This window comes from Phaenicophaeus curvirostris, chromosome 2 (assembly GCF_032191515.1).
Source record: "Phaenicophaeus curvirostris isolate KB17595 chromosome 2, BPBGC_Pcur_1.0, whole genome shotgun sequence".
In the NCBI taxonomy this organism is placed as follows: domain Eukaryota; kingdom Metazoa; phylum Chordata; class Aves; order Cuculiformes; family Cuculidae; genus Phaenicophaeus; species Phaenicophaeus curvirostris.
Window position 1 is genome coordinate 63,990,637 of NC_091393.1, and position 24,509 is coordinate 64,015,145.

Here is a 24,509-nt window from a genome sequence, read left to right on the forward strand (position 1 = left end):
AGAAGGGAATTTTCCAGTGTCCCATTTCTTGATAGAATATAATTGCACCAAAAGGGTACATTGACTTCAATCTTAGCACTCTGTAAACCAGGTAGATGAACACAATACAACTATACTGAGGAATCTGAGTTTGGAGCAAACTAGCATTTTCTAGGTATTTAATCAAGGCTTCTACAGTGGTGTTGCATACTCTTTTCTAACATGTTCCTGATTAATAGGATTTTGATAGAACTGTAATGTATGTGGCACTTGGTGGAACTTTGGTGTTTAAGTACTACTTTGCATATAGAAATCCATACCTAAAGCAGTATTGTACACAGGCACACTTAAATCAGTATGAAAATATTTTTTAATATAGTTTATGTCTCATTCTAAAGGGTGTATTCTTGAATTCACACAGTCTGATCTATCAACTGCAGTGTATGATCTGTACAATTCACTATCCCAACCCATTAATTGGACTAGATTTAAAAGTTGCAGTGTTGCTAGAGCTTTAATTAGAGCAATGCCACCATGGACTTTATCCTCCAAGATCTCAAAATACTAATCATAATTGTACACCAACTGGCAAGGGACATGTTCTTTTTTGAAAATATGGATAAATGTAATTTTTCTTTCAGGCTATCTGAATAAAATCTTGTTTTCCTGTTTTAATGTTAAAAAAAATAATTCCTGTCTTGCTCACTCCAGGAAGAGAATATGGACTGGGACATCAAGACCAGAGGAGAAGATTCCACCTTCCTCCTCGGTAAAGAACATATGTGTACATGTAGCAAGCTGAGATGATGGGAATAGTTACTATCCTTTGTCTATGAGAGCTTCTTTTTATGAACTTTACAGAGGAACTGAACCGTGTGACTGCAGAGGAAATCCCTCAAAGCAGAGGCTTTGTTAATCACTTGTTATGTTACATCTAAGCTTGCTATGAGACCAGAATCATTAAAACTTGTTAAAGATACCAGCTGAAGCACAGTAGCTGCATTGCTTGGTTTCTTTGATACTTGAAAGCCCAAAGTGTTTTTACAATAGCGTTAGATATTCCTGACTATCAGTTTTAGGACTTTAACTATAAGTTTTGCGTATTTTCCTGATAGTTGTGTATATTGCAAGAGTTTGCTCACCATGTATCATATGGCATTTCCATGCTGAATTGTGGTTTGTGACTTAATTGTGGATTGTCTTTATCTTAAGGGTTATACCATTGTTACTAAAACCTGTTGTAAAGTTTGAAACATGAAATCACCAATGTAAATACTATCTACCAGTGAAAGAAAATGACCTTCCTGTAAAATGCAGTGCTTTATTACAAAAGCCAGAAATTGATATCACTTTTGGCACTTCTAGTTAAGCAACTTTTTATATCTATCTCAGCTGCCTGTTCTGAGTGAACCACTTCACTGCTGAGAAATCATGGAATGTAAGGTTCATAATTTAAGCGCTGAACTGCATAATTACTACATAGATCACTAAACCCAGAGCACATAATTATGATACTTTAATCACCTGCATAATACAGATCACAAAATCTTACCCTGCAACAGACCATAGCTTCTAAAATTGTTTCAGTGTTGATGTTGACGTGTCTTGTTTGGCTTCTTACAACTGTTTGTCTTTTAGATCACCCAGATGACCCTACTCATTTCTGGAAGTGGATGAAAATGGATAAAAGGGCAAGATACATTTTAAAGAAAGGCTGTATGTTGAAGATCATAAAAACTTTATCAGTATTTAAAAACCGGTGGTGGAAATGCTCTAATCAGAAATTTATCATGCCTTGTTTTCAGTTCCATTTTATTTTCTATACCTTTTTTTCTAACTTGTAGCTTAGAGAAGTAAATTATGGAATGTTGTGAAACAATTATTGCATCACTTATGTTCCAGATAGTATTGTTTGGAACACTTCACAAAAATCTTGGTGACACAGTTATGAAAAATAATCATTAAAAAATTATGTCTAAAAATTAAAGGCCTGTTCTAGGTGTTGAAGAAGGGTGCAAAAATTTAATTTATTAATCTGGTTCTGATGTCAAAGTTGCGAAGTCTTTTCTGTTCAACATTTATGCTCTATGAGGCTGAAAATGTCCAGTCTCAGACAAGAATGGGTACTTTTAACCATGTCACAGTTCAAAAAATCTTGCTTTTCTTTCATGTGGCTTGCTTCAATTTTTCCTGAGTCTCAGAGACTGAGAAAAAGGTGGCTAAAACATTCCTGAAAGTTATAAAATTAGTTTCTATGTACAAAACTGCAACAGCTTTAATGTCCTCTTATTTGGGAGCCTTTCAGAGCTGAGTCAAATACATAGCGCTCTTCTGGAATACCTGGAGTTCTCCTTCATCTGTAATAAGTCATTTACAAAACATTTAAAGATTATGTCAGATCTTTTGCATCTGTCTTTAGCCTTGACATAAAGGTGTCAGTGTGAGCCTTTGGCCTGAATAATTTTGGAGGAAATTTTGAATCCAGGGGAACTAAACAGACCTGCAGATATTAGTGGCATCATGATTTTACTCTGTGCTGATAAGGTAGTCACAAGAGATCTAAATAAATGGACAGACTAGAGGTAGGGTAATCGGGTATCTCCTGTGTTAATTTTCACTGGTCTATTACTTATGACACAGACTTTATTTATACTTTGGAGATAGGTGTATTTTTAGAATAGTACATAAGTACACTTGAAATTAAATGTCTTTAGAAGTGTTTAGCATGAGGAAAAAGTGTTATTTTTATATTTCAAAGAGAAAATTTAGCTGTCATTTTGAAACTATTTTCAGAAGTACTTCAGCTATTGAACAACTTTACACTGATCTTTCTGATACACTGATTATCAATTTAAACTCCATTGGTTTTAGTACATTATTGTTCAGATAATGTTGTTTCTTAGGTCTTGTGCAGGTAACTCCTTTGAGTCAACTGTCAGTGGAAGTTAGTTCCTATTTAGTATATGCTATGTCAAAGTGAATAGTGTTGAAAGACATACGTAACTCAATGCTTTAATTTCCTTGCATGTATTTTTATGTTTGTAATTCAATAAATATGTTCTTCCATACTCTGCATATAGCAACAGTCCAGCTAAACAATAAATTTGCAGCAATAAAGGGTTTCTAGTTCTGTCAATAGTTTGAACAAACACAATTTCTGCATGACGCTGGAGATCTGCATTCCAGGGATCCTGTCATGGTAGAGGCATTCCTGCTTCCTTTTTCTATTGATTTGTCACTAACTGCTGTTGTCCTACCACTTTTTGCTCCCTCAGCCCTCAACAAACTTTTGGAGTAATATGGTCTGAGTTTTATGAAAAGCTCCCTTGTTTCAGAAAACTCACAATGTATAACAATGTATTTGAAAAGAATGCAACTTTGTGCCAGAATTTCTTGGTAATTCCCCTTTCAGGTTTTGATATGAGAAAATATTTCTGTTGGCTTCAATAAACAAAGTTAAATACAATTAGAGTGGAAGTTTGGCTATGCTGGTTGTGGTATGTTATGAATTGTTGGTAATAATGACCCTGACTACTGAAGAATTTTTAGCTTTTCTGTGAGATTTTCTTTCCTCCTAATGTTAGAACATAAGCAGAAGCTTCATATTATTATTTCCTAGCCAAAAGATCTTTTTCTTCACACCAGGAGTCGTAGAGTGAAAGCAGAAGCATGAAGTTGAAACATAGAGGTGCTGCTTTCCTTTTTAAATTGATCAGAGTACCATAAAGCTTATGGACTGTAGAAGGAAATCATATACAAGAACATGACCTTAAAGATTCCAGTTTAATATGGTTTTATTAACATGTGGACTACAGGGTTACTTTGAATGGGTACAGGACAGGGGAAAAACAGATGTAGACTTAAAGTAACAGAACTCATGTTTGTCATTAAAAGCATTTCTGTTTCTTTTTTAGCTATATAGCTTACTGTCTTCTCTGATCTTTGCACTGGGTAGCTCCCTTTATCAAATTTTCACTGAAATTATATATTTATTTATTAGCTTTATTTATTTCCCTTCTGAAAGAGGGTTCAGAGAGCATTCTTTAACATCAATAAAATCATCTGTTACTCAGGCTTGATGTAAGGAAAAAGCTCTTCACTGAAAGGGTCATTAGGCAATGGAACGGTCTGCTCAGGGAGGTGGTTGACTCGCCTTCCCTGGAGGTGTTTAAGGTGCGGGTGGATGAGGTACTGAGGGGCATGGTTTAGAGATTGGTGGGAATGGTTGGACTCGATGATCCGGTGGGTCTCTTCCAACCTGGTGATTCTATGATTCTATGATTCAACAGAAATTGTGACATTGTTATTGTGAGAGAAAGTGACTGACAGGAAGACATTTATCAACTTTCCTTTTTTTACCTATTATATATCCTTCATCTTACCTTACTTTGTTCATAGAATTATAGAATGATTTGGGTTGGAAGAGACCTTAGAACCAATCTAGTTCAAACGCCCCTGCCATGGGTAAGGACACCTCCCACTCGATCAAGCTGCCCAAGGCCCCATCCAGCCTGGGCTTGAACACCGCCGGGGATGGGGCAGCCACAGCTCCCCTGGGCAACCTGTGCCAGTGCCTCACCACTCTCATTGTGAAGAATTTCTTCCTAATGTCTAATCTAAATCTTACCCCTTCCAATTTTAAAGCAATTTCCCCTCATCCTATCACTACATACCCTTGTAAAAGGTCCCTCCCCAGCTTTCTTGTAGCCCCCTCAGGTACTGGAAGGTCACTATAAGGTCCCCCAAGAGCCTTCTCTTCTCCAGCTCTCTCATTTGTGACACTGTCACACTGAGAATCTGAATCTGGGCTACAGAAACATTGAGTTAATCTTATGATGACTGTGGGAATGTATGTATCAAAACGTATAGATCATGCCTGTTTTATGTAACAGGGAAGTGCAGTTTTAATACCTTTGCTACCTTAGTAAGTGCTACACTGAGGCAGAGGGGAAGAACAGTGCTAAAGCTCTACAAATCTTTTGGTGCCATACTGTCTGGGCAAATACATGGTATTATTTTGGAAAGGTGATCTTTAATTAAATGCTGGGGAAGAAGATCAAAAGTTCACACATTCACATTTAAACATTGACTCCCTCTTGTCAGCTAAGCTCAGAGGCAGGCTAGTATAGCCTCTTCCCTTGGAAGTTTAATGGGAAATTCCTCTTTGATGCAGAGCCTCCTTCTTAGAGAGCATCTTTTGGTGACCATAAATAAGCAGAAATCTTAGCTTATTTTTGCCACACAGGTATGCCATAGAATCATAGAATCATTGCATTGGAAAGGACCCACTGGATCAAGTCCAACCATTTCCATCAATCACTAAACCATGTCCCTGAGCACCTCATCCACCCTTCTTTTTAAACACCTCCAGGGAAGGTGACTCATTTCCACTCAACTGCTGGCTTGCCTTACCTTGTGGAACAGCTTACCCTTGTTGCTCCATAGCAGTGGGCTTTAAGGCCCTGGCAGCACAGGTAGTCAGAAGGTTTGCCTGTAACTACCACAGTGATTGGGCATTGTGAAAACAGTAGATAGTGCCCTGGGACTACTAGTGTCTGAAAATGGCTTGGAAAACTGTAAAGAGCTACAAGCAGGAATGTCTTTGTGTATCTCTGTACAGTCAGGGCCTTGTATTCATTGCTTTCCTACACCTTGCAGCTGACATCCAGACCTTTCTTGCTGATAATCAGATGGTTGAGTACACAGTGTTTCAAAGTTACGCACCACAATTATAAAGCTGGTGCAGAACGTGGCAACTAAGTGGTTAAAGAATGTGTCCTTGCAATTGATATGCCTAGAGTGCTGCTGGCTTGTACTGCATTTGAAGTACTAGGTGGGACATTAGGTGTTAATTTTAACCTACATTGTCTTCACATTTTCTACCTGAAGTACCTAGTTCTCTTAGGGCTCTGTAGTTGAGCCAACACATCATGAGTTGAAGACTTGTCTGTAAAAGACAAAGAAGCAGCTAGCAGGTTATTCTGTCTGAGTACTCACCAACATAAATCTTACCACTAGATTAAGCTGGGAAAATACATCTTTGTTGTACTTTAAAAACCTAGCCCTACAGTCTTGAATATTTGTTTGTTCAGGTGAGGAGTCAAAACAAAGTATGGGTCCTGATCTTGTATTGAGTGTTCCTCATTTCACAGGCAGGACTTACGGTAGTGCACAACTGCAAACTCTCTAACAAGCTTAAAATCAGTGCAGGCAGGACTTCAGCTGTAGTAATTACAAGTTCTGTCTTCTTTGTCTCTGTATACTACAAATAGGGAGGTAAACATTTAATTGGGGCCAAAGAACTGCTCTGACTGCAGAATTTCAGTCACACGTTGTTGCATTCTGCACTAGGTGTTCATATGTGATATCAAAATTGTGTTTCATCAATAAGCATGACCAAAAGACTCTTATATCTTCATTGATTGTATTTGCAACTACTGCTGACCAGTCCGAAGAACTCAATTTGCTAATCTGATACAATCACAAACCTGAAAACTACACAGTTTAGGGAAGCAAGGAAGAGATATAGAATACAAGGTATGCATAAAACATTTAAGATTTTTAGGCTTTTATCTTTGTGTTGGTTCTTTTCATTCTCTCACATTTAGTCATTAGATAACTTATTAATTATGGTGGTCACAGATAAAAAGGATATTTTCAATGTTCATATATTTAATCAGGCATGAATTTTGTTACAAAATACAAACTATTATATGATTCTATTCCCTGCCCATCACAGAGAGGTTGGAACTAGATGATGTTTAAGGTCTCTTTCAACCCAAACTATTCTATTATTCTATGCTTCCATGATATTTCAAATGTATTGATCTTTTTCATGCCAAAAGACACAAGAAATACTAGGCACAGAAAGCAATCTTGAATGTAATCTCTCTGAAAATGCTTAATAACTGAAAGCTTTTTAATAGAGAATGGTGCCCCCTGTCTCAAAAATTAGGTAGCCGAGTATGCAGTTGGCCTTTGGACTCATTACAAAGAGCAAAATTGTACAATAAGAACTGTTCTGATGTCAGAAGTGGGTTTTATGTATGCTGTAGGTAGCTCAAGAAGTCGTTGTTCAGTGAAAGACATAATTTTTAGAAAAGTGATGAGAAACTTGTATGTCTTTTGTGGCATTTGGAAAATTTAAGTCAAGATAATCATTCAGGAGTTAGCTTTATCAGATCCAGCTTTATTTTAGTCAAGGGTTTGTTTGTTTGTTAAGAGCAGAGGCCCAGCAGGCTCTGTATTTACTTGCTGAGAATACTTTAATTTTCATTTGTGATGATGATGCAGCGCATCTAAAAGGATGTAAATGTATAATGTGCCACCTTTTGATAATCATCTTTGCCCTCTGGTTTAATTGCCTGTTACCTATCAGATTCCGTAGTCCTTCTAATCTACACTTTGCTGGAGGGTTTTCAATTTGAGTAAAGTTTATCCGTGTTTGAGGCATGCTGGAGATAAAACTGGACCTCTTGTTAAGTCATACGCATATGAAACATCACTGTATTTAAATATGTGATAAGGCTGACTCAGACTCTTAACCATCTTTGGGCAAATTGCAATACTTCTCTCTTTAACATAACATAGCCCTCATTTTGTAGGCTTGATTTAATTTCTTCTCTACCTTCCCTGTGCAGAGGGTAGACTCCACAAAAAAAGCAGATCGGAGAGGTTCAAAACAATCCACTAGCTACATGGAATTTCCAAACAAAAGAGGGAGAGCAGCTACACGGCTCATGCACAGCAGCACAGAGCGTTAAGAAGGTGGGTAGTGCATCTTGACCAAAAGTCCTAGGTTTTAAAAACAATTCAGAAACTCAGGGTATACTGTAACATCATGGTTACAATACACTTAATCCAGTTATAATTTTTTTATTGACTCTCTGTATATCTGGGCTCATTATGTAACTGTGTGGGACCCATCTGCAAGTCTAGACAGTGATTGTGGTTTATGCTTTACATAAAGGTTACATTTTGAATTATTTCCTGAAGTGGTTGAACAAAAGAAGTAATTAATGATCTGCAAATTCATCCTCCTTTTATTTTGAGCAAGGAATTCTTTTATTTCTTTGATTACTAAATTAATTCTTGGCAACAAACAGTGCTGTAAGAAACTTCTGCTCCAAGCAAGTTAAAATAGCATCAAAGAAAAAATATTAAGTGCTAATAGGAGCCAGTTTGTGTGTCCTAACACTTGTTGGGAGCAGGAAAGAAATCCCAAATTTGCCCTTGTACATTTCTTCACACTAATGTGTTATTGCATAATTAATCCAACATTCCCCTCCCTGATAGCCCAACATAGCAACGCTGATACTTTGTTGTTTTAAAAATTAGAATCGAGGGGGGACATAAAAGGCTCCTCTTCTGTTGCTTGTGCTCCAGCAGTCCAGTGATTCAGGGGATTGTTCACTGCCCCGTGTAATGCTCACTAAGGGCTACAGCTGGTGGCAGCCCACAGCATTTAGATTTTGAGAGGATGAGTGTCCAGCCTGCTGGAGGATAAAATAATGGATATGATCTGATCTGTCCTTCAAGAGGGGATAGTTTCAACCTCAAAACAATTGTGTTTCTAGATGTGTGAGAGTAGCATCTCTCTAGCGTTTTTCTCCCATACAAAAATTTTCCTTACTCTTTTTATGACTTCAGTTAAATCTCTCAAGAGCCAAAGGGAAGTGGGTTTTTTTTCCCCTGAAGTCTGTTGGTTTGAAATTGGGCCAGTAAAAGGTAAATTAATTTAAAGGTAACTATACAGAAGAAGATTAAGAGGCTAGAATTGCTTGAAAAAATAGAAATTAAGGGCTGTGTGTTTTCTTAGATAGCTTATGCAACTGACTTCAGATAAACTGCACACTTTTAGATGCATTAGGTTTACAGTGCTGGGAAATTAGCCCAGGCTTTCTGACTTCTGGTAGCTTTTCTGACTGCTGGACTACAAACTCGCATGACAGATTGCATCCAGCACAGTAGGCTGCAGAAAGTAGTTAATGGAAAATAGACTGCTTTGATGTGCACTTCTGGTGGGCTGATCCTCTGGTTTAAAGGCTAAATATCTATTGTCCTCAGTAGGAGTTTTCTTTACAAAAAACTTCCACAAAATCTGTAATTTCCCATTTTGTTTTCTGAGACTGTGGTTTGCTCTATTTCTACATTCAGTAGCCAGCAAATATTTTTAAGAGCGTTTTGTAATTTTCAAGTCTCTAACTTCAGATGCCACAGACAGGACCTTATTTCTCAGAAGTTGCTAAGCATCTGCCCTCCTCTGCTAAAGCAGATGTCTCTAAAGTATTTCCATTAGAGCACCAGAAACGAAGGCACCTAAACACGCTGCCTACTTTCCTGAAAAAGGAGGCTAGGCACTGCAGAGAAGCACCTTAGGAAAAAAGGCTCAGCTAGAATTAAAAAAGAATGGGGAGGGTAAGGAGGGTGAGAGCAAATACAGTAACAGCCTATGATTAGAAATCTTAACAATGACAGTGAGTTCAGTTTAATTTCTAACTGCTTAAAAGCAGGCCTGGGGAAATGCTCTGCTTAGAAATGTCATGGAAAGTGCAGCTGGTCCATGGGCTTTATCTTGAAAAGCAAAGGATCTTTCCCATTTTGCAGTAACACTGCCATTTACTGGGCCATACCACTAGCAATTTGCAACAATGGGAGGGGAAAAAAGCTGCCATTTGACCTAGAATGCAATTTTCAACTAATTAATAAAGTGACCATTAGTGCCCGAGGGGATAATAACAGGAATAAGAACAAATTACTGTGGGGTGCAGAGGAGGCTTGGGCATTGTATTGCAAATTTCTTATGGCACTATTCTTCTTTTTTTTTCTCACTAATACTTTTAAAGTGCCCCCACTCAACACTTGCTCCTTGTAGGACCCTTGCAAACCACATAAGAATTAGCCCTTCAAAGATCAATCAGGATCTAATTGTTGTTAACAAAGTGCCACCTGGAGAGAAATGTTACAATATACCTTCATTGCAAAGCATTCAATCTCTCTCAGCTCACAAGTCTTGGCTACAGTACAGACAAAAAGAAGCGGTTGCTACCATTAAGATCAGGCACCTGCAATTGCTTGTAAAACACTGCCAGTCCCTGTGCAAATATGCTCCTAACATTGCATGAGCCTCGTTAGAACTGCTCTGTTTATGCTTCCTCAGAGCCAATTTTGCTGGGGTCTCTCTATGTGCGATGCTTTAACATATCATTGAAGCCCTCATATTGGTGGGGACGTTAGGCAAAGCAAGTACTCTATATTCAGTGTTCGTTCATAGGCTCCAGGACCTACTGTCAGTAAGGATTCTTCTGTATTTCGTTACCCCTGCTCTCCGAGTCGCAAAGGCAAACATTCAGGAAGCCCCAAATGAACTGATTTTTAATGCCTTGGTTTAATTTCTCTGCCCTGTCATGAGATTTTACTAGTAAGGGCAGCACATTTGTTGTAGGTCCTGTCTGTGCTAGTACTTTGTGGCTTCAATGATTATAATTCAAGAGAAGCTCCGCATTGCCCAGAGCATACCACTTAATTCTTGGACACCACGTTTTGGTTACATGTCTACAGAAGTTGAAGTCAACTGATATTACTGTCCTCTGTGCTGACAATTTCCAGTGGAATGCTTTATAGCAAATTGAAAACTACTGTTTGCAGATTCCCTTTGCCCATAGCTTCTTTACAAAAGCAGGGAGCTGGCTTGACTAAAAACTAACCTGCTTAAGGTACTTTTAATAAGTGCTAGGTTTTGATCAGTTATTCAATGCATCTACTGTGCCTGCATGAAAACTAGTGTCAGCACAAAGGAGGAGTAGAAACTGGTAGCTGAGCTGTGAGAGAATACAGGACCTTCCGTTTAGCAGAAAGACTTGTTCTACATTGAGGTGAACCCAGACTCTATTTCCAAAAGCTTTTTGTGAAACAGATACAGAGAGATACAGAATCATAGAACAGCCCAGGCTGCAAAAGATCACCAGAGGTCATCCGGTCCAACCTTTCATGGGAGAAGGAACCTAGTTGAGATTATCTAGCACTTTGTCAAATCACATCATGAAAACCTCCAGTAATGAGGACTCTATCATGTCCCTGGAGAGCTCAGTTCAGTGAATGATTGTTCTCACTGTAAAGAAATTATTTCTTATATTGAGATTAAACCTCTCCCAGTGCAATTTATATACATTGTCTCTGGTCTTCTCAATGTGGATCCCTCTGAAGAGAGAGCCTCCATCCTCTTTGTAGCTGCCATTTAAATACTGCAATACTGTGATAAGATCCCCTCTGAGCCTTCTCTTCTCCAGGGAGAAAAGACCTAAATCCTTCAGTCTTTCCTTACAAGGCAGTTTACCCATCCTTTTGATCATCTTTGTAGTCCTCCTTTGGGTCCTCTCCAGTCTGTCTGCATCCTTCTTGAATTATGGGGAGCAGAACTGGGCACAGTACTCCAGGTGTGGCCTGACAAGCACTGAGTAGAGTGGAATGATAATATTTCTATTTCTGCTAGTAATGCCTCTGCCAATGCAGCCTGGGATCCAGATCCCACTCTTCCAGAAAGATGGCTCTCCCTTCCGATGGGTCCATGTCACCACCCAGTTTATTGTCATCAGCAATATTAACCCTTGGCGGGTGGGTGCCTTACATTATGAATAGTGGCTGCAGTTAGTCAGAATGAAAGCAGTGAGCAGGAGAGAGAAATAACCTTTACTTCAATGTGATTCGTGTTTGAGGATCTGGAAGTTGGAAATTGAAAGAGACATGGAAGCAATCTCCCCTCTTTCTGTTTCTTGCTCAGGTTAGCCACCTGTCCAAGCCCTTATTGAAACTCCTCCAGATAACTGAGGGAACTCACTGGAAGGGAGTGCTCAAGTAACTTGATCAGGTTGGTTCTTCAATGGATGTACTTGGAGGTGGGAATCTTCTGAAGAACCAGACAATGTTTACAGCTTTAGGTTACCAGTTTTACTTGAGAAATTATCTCTGTCCAAACCCTGTCTCATACAGATATATACAAGGGGAGAAATGGCACACTCAATGCCTGTCTTCTTGGATATGTAATTTCAATACCCTACTTGACTCGTATTTTGGAACATACGTAGCACAAATAGAAATACAGAAGATATTTTTTCTGATAAAAAGCACATTATACAAAACCAGACCAATCCTTCTGAATCCTGAAAGGCTTAATTTGTTAAATGTCACTCCAAATGTCCTAAACTGGTAGATAATGGCTGTACATGCTCACCCTGCAGTATTTTTATGAATAGTCAGCGTTATTGCCACGATTAAAACACATGCTTTGAATTTTTCATTTTGACTCTATGTATATTTGACTATCTTCAGCTTCCATGTAAGAAGAGCTTTGATCGGAAAGGATCTGTGTTGCTTTAACCTTGGTGAAGATTTGCCAAAGTACCAAGTTTCTTTGGTGTAATGGAGACAGTGGGACTGCATCAAACTACTAAGTATGCACAAGCATTGCTTGTGTGTGGTGGAGGAAAGGAAAGAAACACCCTCTATAACTGGAAAAGTGTACCCCAAATGCCACTGAAGGGAGTGAGCTTCTGACAGCACAATCCCAGACTTGCAGATTGCCTCGCAGGTAGACTAAAAGTCATTGATGGCATAAAGCAGCTCAAGCATAAAATAGGCACCTCTCAGCAGCCTGGCAACCTTGTTCTTGAAATGAATTAAAAATGGTTCAGCTACTCAGTCTTTTCAGGTTAAAAGTGTTCTTAAATGTTTTTACTAGAATTACAGTTCTTGTCTCTTGAAGTTAGCAACAAGGGATACATTGGGGTGCATTGATACTTAAGCAGAAATCTGCAGTTTGCATGTCATTGTCCTGTCATTGGCATACATCCTTCATTAGGGAGTTCTCACTAAACATGTGTTTGATGAGTATCTGATTTGGTCTGCTGTAAGAGGATTCTGTGTAATCCGTAGGATATGGGACAAAGTTAGGAAACCTGATCAGTTCCCCTGCACATTCCTAGACCTGTCGTTTACTTGCTCTATGACCCTGGTCAAGACATACCAATGTCTTGTGCCACCCATTGTCATCTGCTGGAGCACAGCCTGCCATCTCTGGAAGTCTCTGTGAAGCTTAGATCTTGTGGGCACTGCTTGCAGTAGTGGGTGGCTGCTAAATGTGTGGAATATTGCCCCTAATAACTCTGTAATGCTGAGGCATCATACAGAGGTGTGCAGAACTACAAGCCACTTGAAAACATGAGCAATTGACTCCATGTGCTATTCTTTGCTGAAAGACGGCTGACAATATTCACCTCTCAGGGAGATTATAGCTTGAAGAAGGGCAGGAGATCCTTATGTGGATGGACTATAGAACTTTATAGTATCCGGGTAAAGTTCCAGTGGAGAAACTATATGGATAAATAGGGGGGTGTATACAACATTATCCAGACTGCAGATCTCTGAGCAAATTCATACTTTCCGAAGAAAGGCACAAGTAGCAGAGATGCAAGGGCTTACCATCCCCAAAACAGCTTGGCAGTCCCCCAGGAGTGTAGACTAGCTTCACTGGGGGTGTCTGTTCTGCTGACGCAAGAGATGGACATACATACAAGTCCCGTTAGCACTGAAGGGAGATGCCTGCTAAACCTTCCCACGCGTTAGCAGAGTAAAAGACTTCTAAAGATATCTCATGAGGTAACAGGAGGTTGTTGTTGCACATGTTGCTTTTTTTCTAGTACTTGCCTGGGGTACAGCTGTATCCTCACATCGTATCTACTTGACATCTTACTGTCTGTCACAAAGAGGCGTTTTGGAGCCATCCAGCATGCGTTCCCATTATCCTCAATGCAAGTCTATAAATACACAACTTGTGTGTAACCTGTTTGCATACCAATTCCCTATTTCCCAGATCAATCTGTTGTACGTTTCCAAGGACTGTTGTCCTCTTTGCTTCCCAGTTTTTATTGAATGCTTATCAGCAGAGGTACTGGTTTGATAATTTTTTTTCTCCTTCTATGGCTGTTTTTCTGTCTTTTGTAGCAATCATTAAAGTTGGGGGTGGTTTTGTGGGCTGCGAAAAGTTTTACCCCTTCTGATAACGTGTTATGGGGCCTTATTTAATCATGTGGGGTATTTGGGTGCATTCTGTTGGGTGAGGGGTGGAAGGAGTAAAAGCAAATGCTGTAGAAATCAGTGGAACTGGAAATCCAGAGTCCTAGAAGGTGGCAATCTGTTAATTAGTGTTCTTGGGAAAACCTGCCTGTGATGAAAATAAAGCCCCATCGTTAAAACCCACTGCATTTTCCTTTTCTGCCCCTGAATGTTGTTAACAATGTTGCACTCTGGTTAAGTAAAAATCTAAAACTGCAGTGAAGTGTTAGTAATCGGTTCCTGAGCAGATTCCCTAATGCTATTCACTTTTCCCTGCTAATCTTCCTGTGTGAGTTATAACAATGCAGCACCAAATGAGAAGGAAATGTCAGGTTATGTTTCAGGGCCAGCCTCCTGCCCACCCTCCATCTGTGCTGATGTCAGTGCTTATTGGAACATATGCTGCCTGTTGCTCACTGACCATCTGTTAGCTGAGCTGATGAAGTGTTCCCGTTGCTGGGACAACCCGGCCCTTGATTGCCACTGGCACCACAAACATTTTCCACTCAGGTTTCACTTTTATCTGTGCTCTGGAATGGCAGCCACGGCATGGTATGGGTTACCCATCCCTGCATTTTCCCTCAGCTTGCGGGGGGTGGGGGGGTGGTGCAGTTAAAATTCAAGTTTTAGGGCAAATGTAAAAGGCTGCAGCAGTGCTAAATGTGCCCGTGATAAACTGTTGGCGTCACAGGCTCGGATGCAGGAGCAGGCGCGCTTTCTGACGGGAGCCAAGGGTCAGGGAAGCACGTCTGGTGATGGTTAGAAATTTTGTGTGATGTCTGACTGGCAGAGCACAGAAGCGCCTACAGCCCTGAAGATGTGCAAGGCCACAGAGGGCTTTCTAGAACTAAGCAAAAGGCGAGAGATGGGCAGCTTTTCCCTTGGTTTAGAGTCACTGTTCTGTAATTGCTGTGTATCGTAGTTGGGTCTGACAGCCACAAATCTTTCAGACATAACTGAATCCAAATGTAACAATTCCTTTACAGCACAGACCTTGGTTTCTGAGGTGAAAGCAGTGTTAAGCCATAACAGCGATAATAAAACCATTTACCCGCATGCAGCCTTTCGGCAGCTCTGTCTGGTGAACTTTCCCTCTCTCTTAAAAATGTCTACCAATGTTAATCAATCCTGATGACAAGCCTGTGGGGCTGGCAGGTGGTATTCCCATTTTAAAGAGAAGCAAAGTGTGAGAGCTGGCACGAGAAGCACAGCGTGCCCACCTCCCAGCCCTCGCCTGCTGAGATCACTAGACCATATTGCCCTTCATTACACACCAAAAGCCCCAGCTCAGCCATGGTACCAGCAGAAGCTGCATAGACACGATGGCTGAGAAGGCTGTGCCCGTAGTTATTGTGATCTGATATGTGAAGGGAATAGAGCAGTATCTGATAAATGAACTTCGTTGTTGAAGCTGGCCACAATAGCTAGGGTAAAAAGTGATGGCATTTACAATGCATGAAATATGGGTGCTCAGTAGTGTTAAATGCTCCCAAATTAAGAAAAGTCTTGGTCTCTTGTTTTCTGTGTTGGCATTCCTCGGTGTTTTCCCTACTGACGGTGGGGTTTTGGTCCCTGGATGACAACTGTGACTTCCACAATATTTCAGGCTCAGACTCAGGGCTGAAGACTCTCCCACCATCCTTCCATCCTTCTCCCTTCCCTGCCATCCAGCCTTGCCTCTCTCCTGGTTTCCCAAAATCTTTTCTCAGATATGTGACCATGCATGTTTACCTTTGCAGTCCCTGCAGAGCAAAAAGTGTACTTTTAGCGCCTCTGTCTCCCCTCCAGCATATTCTTTCCGTCTTCTACCACAACCTTCTGTCAATCATGCCTATGGCGTGGCCGGTCAGTCATACTTTGTCTGGCCTTTCTGCCAAATGACCTCAATTCTCATGTTCCTAAAATCCTCTTCTTATCTGTTCCTAGCACAAAAATTGTCTCCCTGCTTTTTTAATTCATCCTGGCAGATACCTATATCATGTTTTCATAAGGATAAGTTGTAAGCTTTTCAGAAAAAGGGTTATTTCTTTTTCACTCTCTACACGTTATTTCTTTTTCACTCTCTACACCAATTATTATTGTAATTAAATAACTGAATAGTACAATAATGCTACGTGCTCAAAGTCTTCATGATGTGTGTGGTAGAGCTGGTTAAGATATGGTACATAATGACATAACCCTAGGTGTTAATAATAATACACAACTTCAACATACATTGTTATTTCAGGATGTTCTGGCACAACGGGCTAGTTTTATTCACCCCAGGCACGTGTACATGAACAAATTACTGTGAGGCCAACAAGAGTGGGGATTTACATTGCCTCACCTGCTTTGTGGTGAGTGTCTGCGTGTTGGGTTTTATTCCATGGCAAGCGTGAGGCAGCGCACTGTGCTTTTGTCAAGGGGCAATCCAGGTAGAATCTGCAGTTTATCACAATTACCACAATGGAGCCTGAGCCCATTACACCTTCTCCTGTGGCAACTTGTTTGGTGCCAGTCTGCTTTTAAATACACTTTGGCATCCTTGTGTTTTGCCAGAATGGTGCAGATGTTCCAGTATGTAGATGAAAATCAGGCCAATCTTTTCTCCCCTCCAGGAATGTCGTAGCGCTTGACGGTTTTGCTGGTTTTACAGGCCTGGGCTACCACACGTTTTGACTCAAAACAATGCAGAATTTAACGCTTTGCTTTAAGATTTGACAACTTGATTTTCCCTCGATCAAAAATCGTGAAGGAAAACTGCTGGCATGAGCCACCATCTGCCTGATCTCCAGTAGGATTTGTGGTTCCCAGCTGGAAGTGCTGGTTTTGCACAGGACAGAACTGCATGTTCTGTGCAGGTTTTAGACTCAGGTTAAATGGTTACACTGATTTCTACATGCGGCTGAGAAGATAGATTACAGGGTGGCTTTACTGAGTGGTATTTGAACAGAGAGAGTGGTAAATCAAAGCTTTGAGATGCTACCAATGAGGTGAGATGAGAACTAGGAATGTACTTTACCAGAAATTTTAATCTAACGGAATGTAGCATATTTTTTTTTTAGGACAATTTAGCAGCTAAGGGCCATGTTGAAATTCCAGGTAGCAAGGCCTTTGCCACCTTTATGGGTAGCTATGTAATGGTTAGTGTCCTTATCTTAAGCAGTGGTGGAGGTCCCACAGCCCTGTGCCTGCCTACAGCACTGGAAAGCAAACTCTATATGTTTCATTGTGAGCACGTATACAGGCTTCCAAGATATGTACACGTAGCTTTGGCCAATGCTTGCAAAAAGCGGAGGGGTGGATATAAATTGCCTGTTTGATGTTGCTTAGACATGGGTACCAAAATTAGTTACAGAAGCACTGTTGGGATTTTAGTTCCTCAGCTAGTCAATGTCTATTAATATTAGAGAAATACTGATTTTTACCAGCCAAGAACCTGATCTCAGCTGTGTATTTCACACATTTCCTGAATCGGGATGGTTGGATCCTGTGAATAATAATAAATACTTGATTGCACTGCCGTGTTCTAATTGCAAAGCAAGGCTGTTGTGTGTTTCTGTGAAAAATATGCCATCCTCGCAGCAGTGCAGGGGACAGGCTGCCACTAACATCAGTTGCACAAGGATTTGCTCTGTGCTGCCTGGGTTCTGGAGATTGCTCTCCACACAAATTAATTAAAAGATGCCTTAGGTAGGTGTCCAGCCGGCACAGAAGGAACCCAGCTCTGTTACTAGTCTGCAACCCCCAGTTTTCCAGCTGTCACTATGTAATACGGTCTCCCCCTCACGTAATTCCTTCCTGTACTCCAATAGAAGTCCTTTAAAGAAGAAAAAAGGAAAGAAAGAGGAACAACAAGCAAGTAATCCTGTCATACGATCTGCCCCAGTAGTTTGGGGCCTGTTTCTCTTTCAGGGGCTGTGAGCATGCTTTGAGATGCACAATAGAGATGCCTTCTCCATTGACTGTGGAGCTCAATGAGCCAAACTGGGCAGCAGCCCCGGTAACAGCAGCAGCAGCAGTGGTGCAGTGCAGTAATGGGCCCAACTGTTAACTGATTTAACACTCTGCCAGCTGCAGTCCCTGAGCTCAGAGAGAAGCGGTGGGCCTTTGAATATTACCTTTCAGCCAATTAGACATATGTCACTTTCATAAAACCTTTCGTGTGTGCTCCTGTGCAGGGGAGGATCTGCTGGGGAGGATGGAATTGTGTTACCTGCCTCCCGCCCCGATGCACAGTCCCTCCCTCAAGAAGGAATTTGCTGTTGTTTCTAGGTTTATTTTCAGCGCTGATGCAAGTCCCTGGAGAGGGGACAAGGGAAAGGGATTGACTTTCAGAGCTCCAGGAGTTTTTCAGACAGTCTTATAGGCTCCCTGGAATAGGAGGATTTTACAGCAAAGGTGGCTTTGAGTCATTAGATTAAATGAGACCCTTCTCATCATCTGAACACTGAGATGATTAACATCAGCATCTGAAATAGCTTGGATTCAGGTGAAGTAAATGAATGTGCAGATACCAGAGGACTGATGCTGAAATTAAAAGTTTTGGCTCAACAATCAATTTCACCAAAAAAAAAGACATTATACAAGTAAACTTGTTACTAGTGAGCTGTGGCTCAGGGAAAGCACTGTGGGCTGCGTGGTTTGTCCAAAGGATCAGCAGCAGCAGCCGTACATAACACTGAGTCAGCAAACACAGGTCTGAGGTACCCAGCAGAGCTACTCCACAGTCAGTGCCTTTAGAGGTGGGAAGTACACAGGAAATTAATGTTGTGGATGCTTATTTTCAGAATCAGTGTGGAAGGCAGAAATGTTTCTATTGATTAGAGAAGAGCTATGCCACTTTTTATGCCTTCAGGTTGATTGGATATTTTTATTTCAGTAAGCTTGAAATTCTTATTTCAGTCATGTCAGTTTCTTTATACTTTTTAGATGAAAATACAAAAAAATCAATATTAAAATGCATTTTTAAAAAATGTCAATTTATGATAAGCTTTAAAAATAAAATATTTTGTATAATATGTTAAAAATATTTTAATTACAAAAGTGGATTGAAGCTAAGTTATACAAAAATGTACAAAATTAAAAGAAGGTAAATAAGGTATTTTTCATAGCAATGTAAAAATCAAAACATCCTGGGGATAGGGGCTGACAGGCAGAAAATAATTTATTTTCAAAACCTTGCCTAAAGCTTTTTAGTTGGCACTTGTTGCTGACACTACTGGTAAGCACAAATGAGTGATCTAGAGCTGTGTGGAGACTGCTTGCTTTTACTGCTGGACGTGAAAGACCTGCACAGGTTTTGCACACTATCAATCAGACCTGGACAACAAACTGTGTGTGGTGTGCAAGGAAAGAGGGGAGTGGGTAATGATTATCACTTCCATAGGCTGAGAGAGCAGTGGTGAAGCTAGGTTAATCAGCCATGAGGGTGAAATGGTCTCTGAACATATGTGATCAATTTATTCAGTTTTGGCTTTCGCATGTTTGTTCTGGGTTTTCCTTCTCAGTCTCTTGAGTCGTCTTCCCAATAGGATGTTCTCTGATCTAGAGCTTTGGTGCTTGGTATCTGGCAAGTAGTGCTTGCCAAGGGCAATGAGGCAAGGCATATTTTGGGGTGAGGGATCACACTGGACCTAAATGTGCAGTAGCCTTCAGATATTCAGTCCTTTTCACACCTGAAGAAAGGCATGAGATTATTTTTTTTTTTAAATAAACTCAGTTTTCCAAGAGACTCTTCCCTTGTAGTGTTTTGACCAGCTCCAGACAGTGATGACAGGATTATGAAGTGGTAACATAGAAGCTGAAATGAGATGCTATTTGGAAGATCCCAGGGTTGAAGTCAGGCAAATACTTTAAGCCAGCATAAGTTGTTTGGGTTGATAAAAGCGGTAGTCCCACACTTCCTCTGCTTCTGGCTGCTTGTTCTTGCCCTTGTTCTATTCTCTTCCTTTCCCCATGCTTTTATTTTCCTAGCCTAATGGTGAACTGCAGGGGATTCATCTGGAGTTGGGAGAGGCAGGGTATAGTGTAACTGGATCCATTTTCCCCAGTCTAGTTCATTGCATGACTGTACAAACCCTTTTGTCAGTAGGCAGGACCTGGTACCATCAGGGATGGAATTGAGTGTCAGAGAGAGCAGGACCACTTCTTTTATGCTTTAGTACTAACTTATTGTCTCCATTGAAGTTTATTTTCCCATTTTATAAGGACAGCTTCCCCATTTTTAGCAGTTGGATCACCTGCCAAAATAAGCTACTTGAGGATATCTCACAAAGTACAAGTGAGTCCAGCCAATAGCTGATACGCGAAGGTCAGACGTTCCTCTTGCTGTTAGTTCCTGTGGTCAAAATTCTTATGAAGCTCCTTGCAGATGTTGCTGCTTCTAGACTTTGCTTGGATGTGAAAGCTTTCTCAGTGGGGTAGTTCAGTGCTGCTAAGTATGTTTTTGATGAGAATCCTCACTTTATCTGAGTACATGTGGGTAAAAAAGAGACTCTGAACACAAGCAGGGAACCAATAAGTTTAAATATGCCATCACTAAACAATGCAATCCTTTGCTGGATTCCCCTGCGGAAGCATGTCAGGTATTTACTTCACAGGTCTTGTATAACATGAAGATTCTCTTTTTCATATTACTCTGCCAAATCTTCACTGAAGGGATCTTGCAAGCTCTGTTCCTTCCCACTGTCAGTCACTTAGTTGGTATGATTTGGAACTTGCATATCTTTGTGCATTTTAATCCATTACAAATGCATAAGCATTCATCAATTTGGCAGAAATTGACATTACACATCTGTAACTCATAAGCTTCAAGACAGTTTTGGGTGATGATGATTCAGTTATTCACTGAATGTCCTAATTCCCTTTGGCATCTGTTGTCCAGCCATAACTTGCTGGATCCAGCACAGTGGGTTCACATTGCAGGAATCGTCTCCAAATTCCTGCTTAATAGTTTGCATGCAGTTCATGCTGGAATAAGCAATCTTTGCATGGGGGAAGCTGGCTGGAGTCGATTTCATCCTTTTTGGCAAGGAAGGGTTGATAATGGCATCAGTTGTTGCACTTTTAGGGACAAACAGATGGCATGTGAATTCTTGCAGTTTCTGAAAGAAGCTTGATGAAAACTCCCAGGGTCATCCAAACACTGAAAAGTTATATTGATAATGGCATTTTCTTTGCATGAGTTCTAGGGCTCCCAGTTTTCCTTTGTCTGAAATAAAGCACTAACAGCATTGTATCCCAAAAAGACGTGCAGGCCAATCAGTACCCTGCATGCGTTAGTCCCGGGGGAGCATGCTATTATATTACTGTCAGTGAGTGATGTTTTGTGTCTGTTTTCTGACTTTCTCATGCATTAGCCAAGATCTATATTACTGCTGGATTTTACCCATTGTTTGGGCTTGCAGTATAACACAAATCTTCCTTCTTTCTGTTTTCTTGTGGTGGTCTCTGGTTAGGAAGAGAGAGAGGATCACGGTTGAACAGAGGTGTGAGGTACTTTACCTTTGTGATTTACACACATGCACACCATTGTTTAAGCAAGAATTTGATGAGGTTTGACTTGCTGAAGGGACAAGAGAAAAATTTGTCTGTAATTGAATTTTGTGACCTGCAGTTGTGTCCTTGAAATAAATAAAGGATCTTCTTGGATTGCTGACCACCTTTTGTTATTTTTGTCTGGTAAATGTTTAATGATGTATTAACTTTATAACTTTCTGCACCTTCGTATAGTTCAAATGAGCAGACATGCCTTGTTAACACCACTCAGCCTTTGGACAAGTCTTTGTTAATAACACAGACAGATGGGATAGTGATGGTTTCAGGGGGGCTTTGGTGGATCGTTTCTTTTCCCCATCTGACTAAGTAAACTAAGTCTTAGTCAAAGAGGTTTATCCGTTTCTCTGTTCTTGCTGATGGGCTTAAGTCTTCTTTCTATCCTGTTAGCTTTGTATGAAGAAGCCATGTGCATTTGACTTAATTCAGTTCTGAGAGCTGAAGAGGCCACAGCTCACTCTCACTGCATACTTTGATGTCTGCTGTCCTCTGTGAAACTGCTCTACACAGCACCACTAGGATGCCTATTGATTTTTTTACTTGGTTGCTTTCAGCTGTGTGTTCAGCACTAAATTATCTTTGGCAAGCATATCCATCAACAAGTTGTCTGCATACGTGATCTGTTTTCCCTTTGTCACCCTGGCTGATACCTACCTAATGTCTCCTTCAAACTTGTTCTTTTGAGCTACAAAGGTTTTATTTCTTATTTGAATGTTATTTTATTGTTATTTTTTTGTTTACACATTTTTCTTTTTTGATATCACCACTATTGCTTTAAGATAAAAGTTGCTGTCATATCTGGATTAACAAAGACACTTAGGACAAATACAAAGTTCAGTTGGTGTACAAAGGTTTTTTTTTCCTGCAGAATATTCAGAATTTGGATTATCCATTTGGTATACTTCAGCACTGCTATTTGGCTGCCTTTGCTTTGAAGTACAAATAGCAACACCAGCAGTAATTAATGAACTCTTGCAGCCAGTTTCTCTGTTGAAAAGGACAAGGATCCTGGTTCTTTGCAATGTTCCTTACCTGCACATCAGCATACGCTGTATTACATTTTACAGGCAACCAGTACTTCTTGGTTTTTTCAAGCATTTGGAGTGGGGGTGAAAGTGGGTTTTTAAAGTTTTGAGCTTTTTTTCTGGTTGAAATGCCCCTACTCCTTGGATGCTGTTTCTTTGTTTTCCTAGAAGTTTCTCCCTTCTCAGCCAATGTTGACAAACTCCTTTAACCCAGTGACATCCTAAAAGACCTGGATTTGGCCATAGTTATTAGTCCTTCTCATAATCCTGCATTTGTGATACTTTGTTTTTGTTCAAGCGTTTGGCAACATCCTGAAACAGAATCTGCTTGCAGATTTATGCAGCTTTCAGAAGAGTCTTTGCAAATTTATGCTCAGATGAGCCTTTAGGTTAGAGCTTGGTCTTCTGAAATTGAGAGGCATGAGTGCATTTTCTGTGTTGTTTCAGAGGTGTTCACTCCTTCTCTCTTCACTGCTTACTTTCATTGATGTGATGCTGATATTTAAAATCTCCAGTAAAAGATGCATGTATTGGAGGCAGCAGCAAAGTTCACCATCATGTAAACATAAACAGAATGAGCCAGTATATAATGAAAACTGATATTGTGGCATTCAGTTTTCAGTTATTTGGAAAAGCTAACTAGATTGAGAGTAGTACTTTGTCATCAAACTGCTAAACCACATAGATAAGTTCTGTAACAACAGCCAAACCATAGAGATAACGAAAAATCTGCTGAATCATACAGATAAATCCACCCTAACTCAAAGTTTATTCCTTCAAATGATACCACTTAACTAGCATTGGTTAGAGGAAAAGTGCTGTATTTCCATGTCAGAAAGCACTCAGTCATAGGAGAAATTCTGTGAAATACAGATAATTCTGTGAAATTGCTACAGAAATAATAATTACTACAGAAATAATACAGAAAATCTTTGAGATAAAGATATTCTTTATGCTATCCCTAACTCCTTAACTGAGTAGAAAGTGTGAGATTTTAGCAAAAAGGCAGAATTCAACAACTCAGTAAAATACAACAGCAAAATAATGCAAAGATGGGTTCCTTGGAAATTGCTTCCACTCAATGCTTTGTGTTATTCAACTCACTTAAATTTCTGATATTAGTATTATTTTTCTGGCTCCCTTTCAGAACCAGATGGATAACTCCCTTATTACTGAATTTACCTATATATAGCCGTGGAAACTTAAACCTTTCCATTCATTCTCCACTCTCTCTGCAATAAGAAGTGACTTAGGTGGATCTGGACCAGAAAATTGTTGAAATGGATATGTTCCTGCGAAGAATTTCAACCTTAGTAAAACAATGTATTTGGCTACATTTCATGTGATTGCAAACACCCGCACCAGTCCTGGCTAGGTGAATTTGGTAGTGCCATAAATTAAATAAATATTTCCTTCATAAGGCAATTGCCCATGCAGAATGCTGTTAATACAGTTCTCCCACTCGTCTTTATTTGATTACATTTTAGATGGTAAGTGGAAGGAGCAGGCAAACAAGTGATAACAGACTAAAACATCTATGAATAAGGTAGATTGACTGACTATATAACGCTTTGTCATACATGATCCCTGTGTGACTTCTGCTTTGTGCTTGTATACACTGACTTGGCTTCAGTCAAGGGTTTTCCCGTGACTGAGACATTCATAATGTCTCCCACATTAATTTCTTGCACCCAAGAAGGTTTAGTTTCTGCTAAGGACTTTTCTGCAATAAGGGCACAAGCAGAACCACCTTCCTCAGCCCAGGTGTCCATTTTCATGAGACTTGCAGGAATTTAATATATTGAAGTGTAATTTCAGCCTCTGTCAAACTTGATGGAGACTGGCTAGCTAACTTGAAGA

At 40.1% G+C, this 24,509-nt stretch overlaps 1 protein-coding gene across 5 annotated transcripts in view; it reads left to right on the forward strand.

Annotated features, from left to right (window-relative positions):
* FAM120B (family with sequence similarity 120 member B) overlaps positions 1–24,509 on the forward strand; it is a 97,667-nt gene that overhangs the window by 49,141 nt on the left and 24,017 nt on the right. For 2 of the 5 annotated variants that reach the window (XM_069852271.1, XM_069852272.1), the window contains exons 10-11: positions 691–748; positions 1,618–3,771. The exons of the other annotated variants lie outside the window; for them this stretch is intronic. In XM_069852271.1, the coding sequence (XP_069708372.1) occupies positions 691–748; positions 1,618–1,630 (71 nt within the window). In that variant the 3' untranslated portion in view covers positions 1,631–3,771. Of the gene's footprint in view, positions 1–690; positions 749–1,617; positions 3,772–24,509 lie in introns of those variants that run through there. 5 annotated transcript variants of the gene reach the window in all.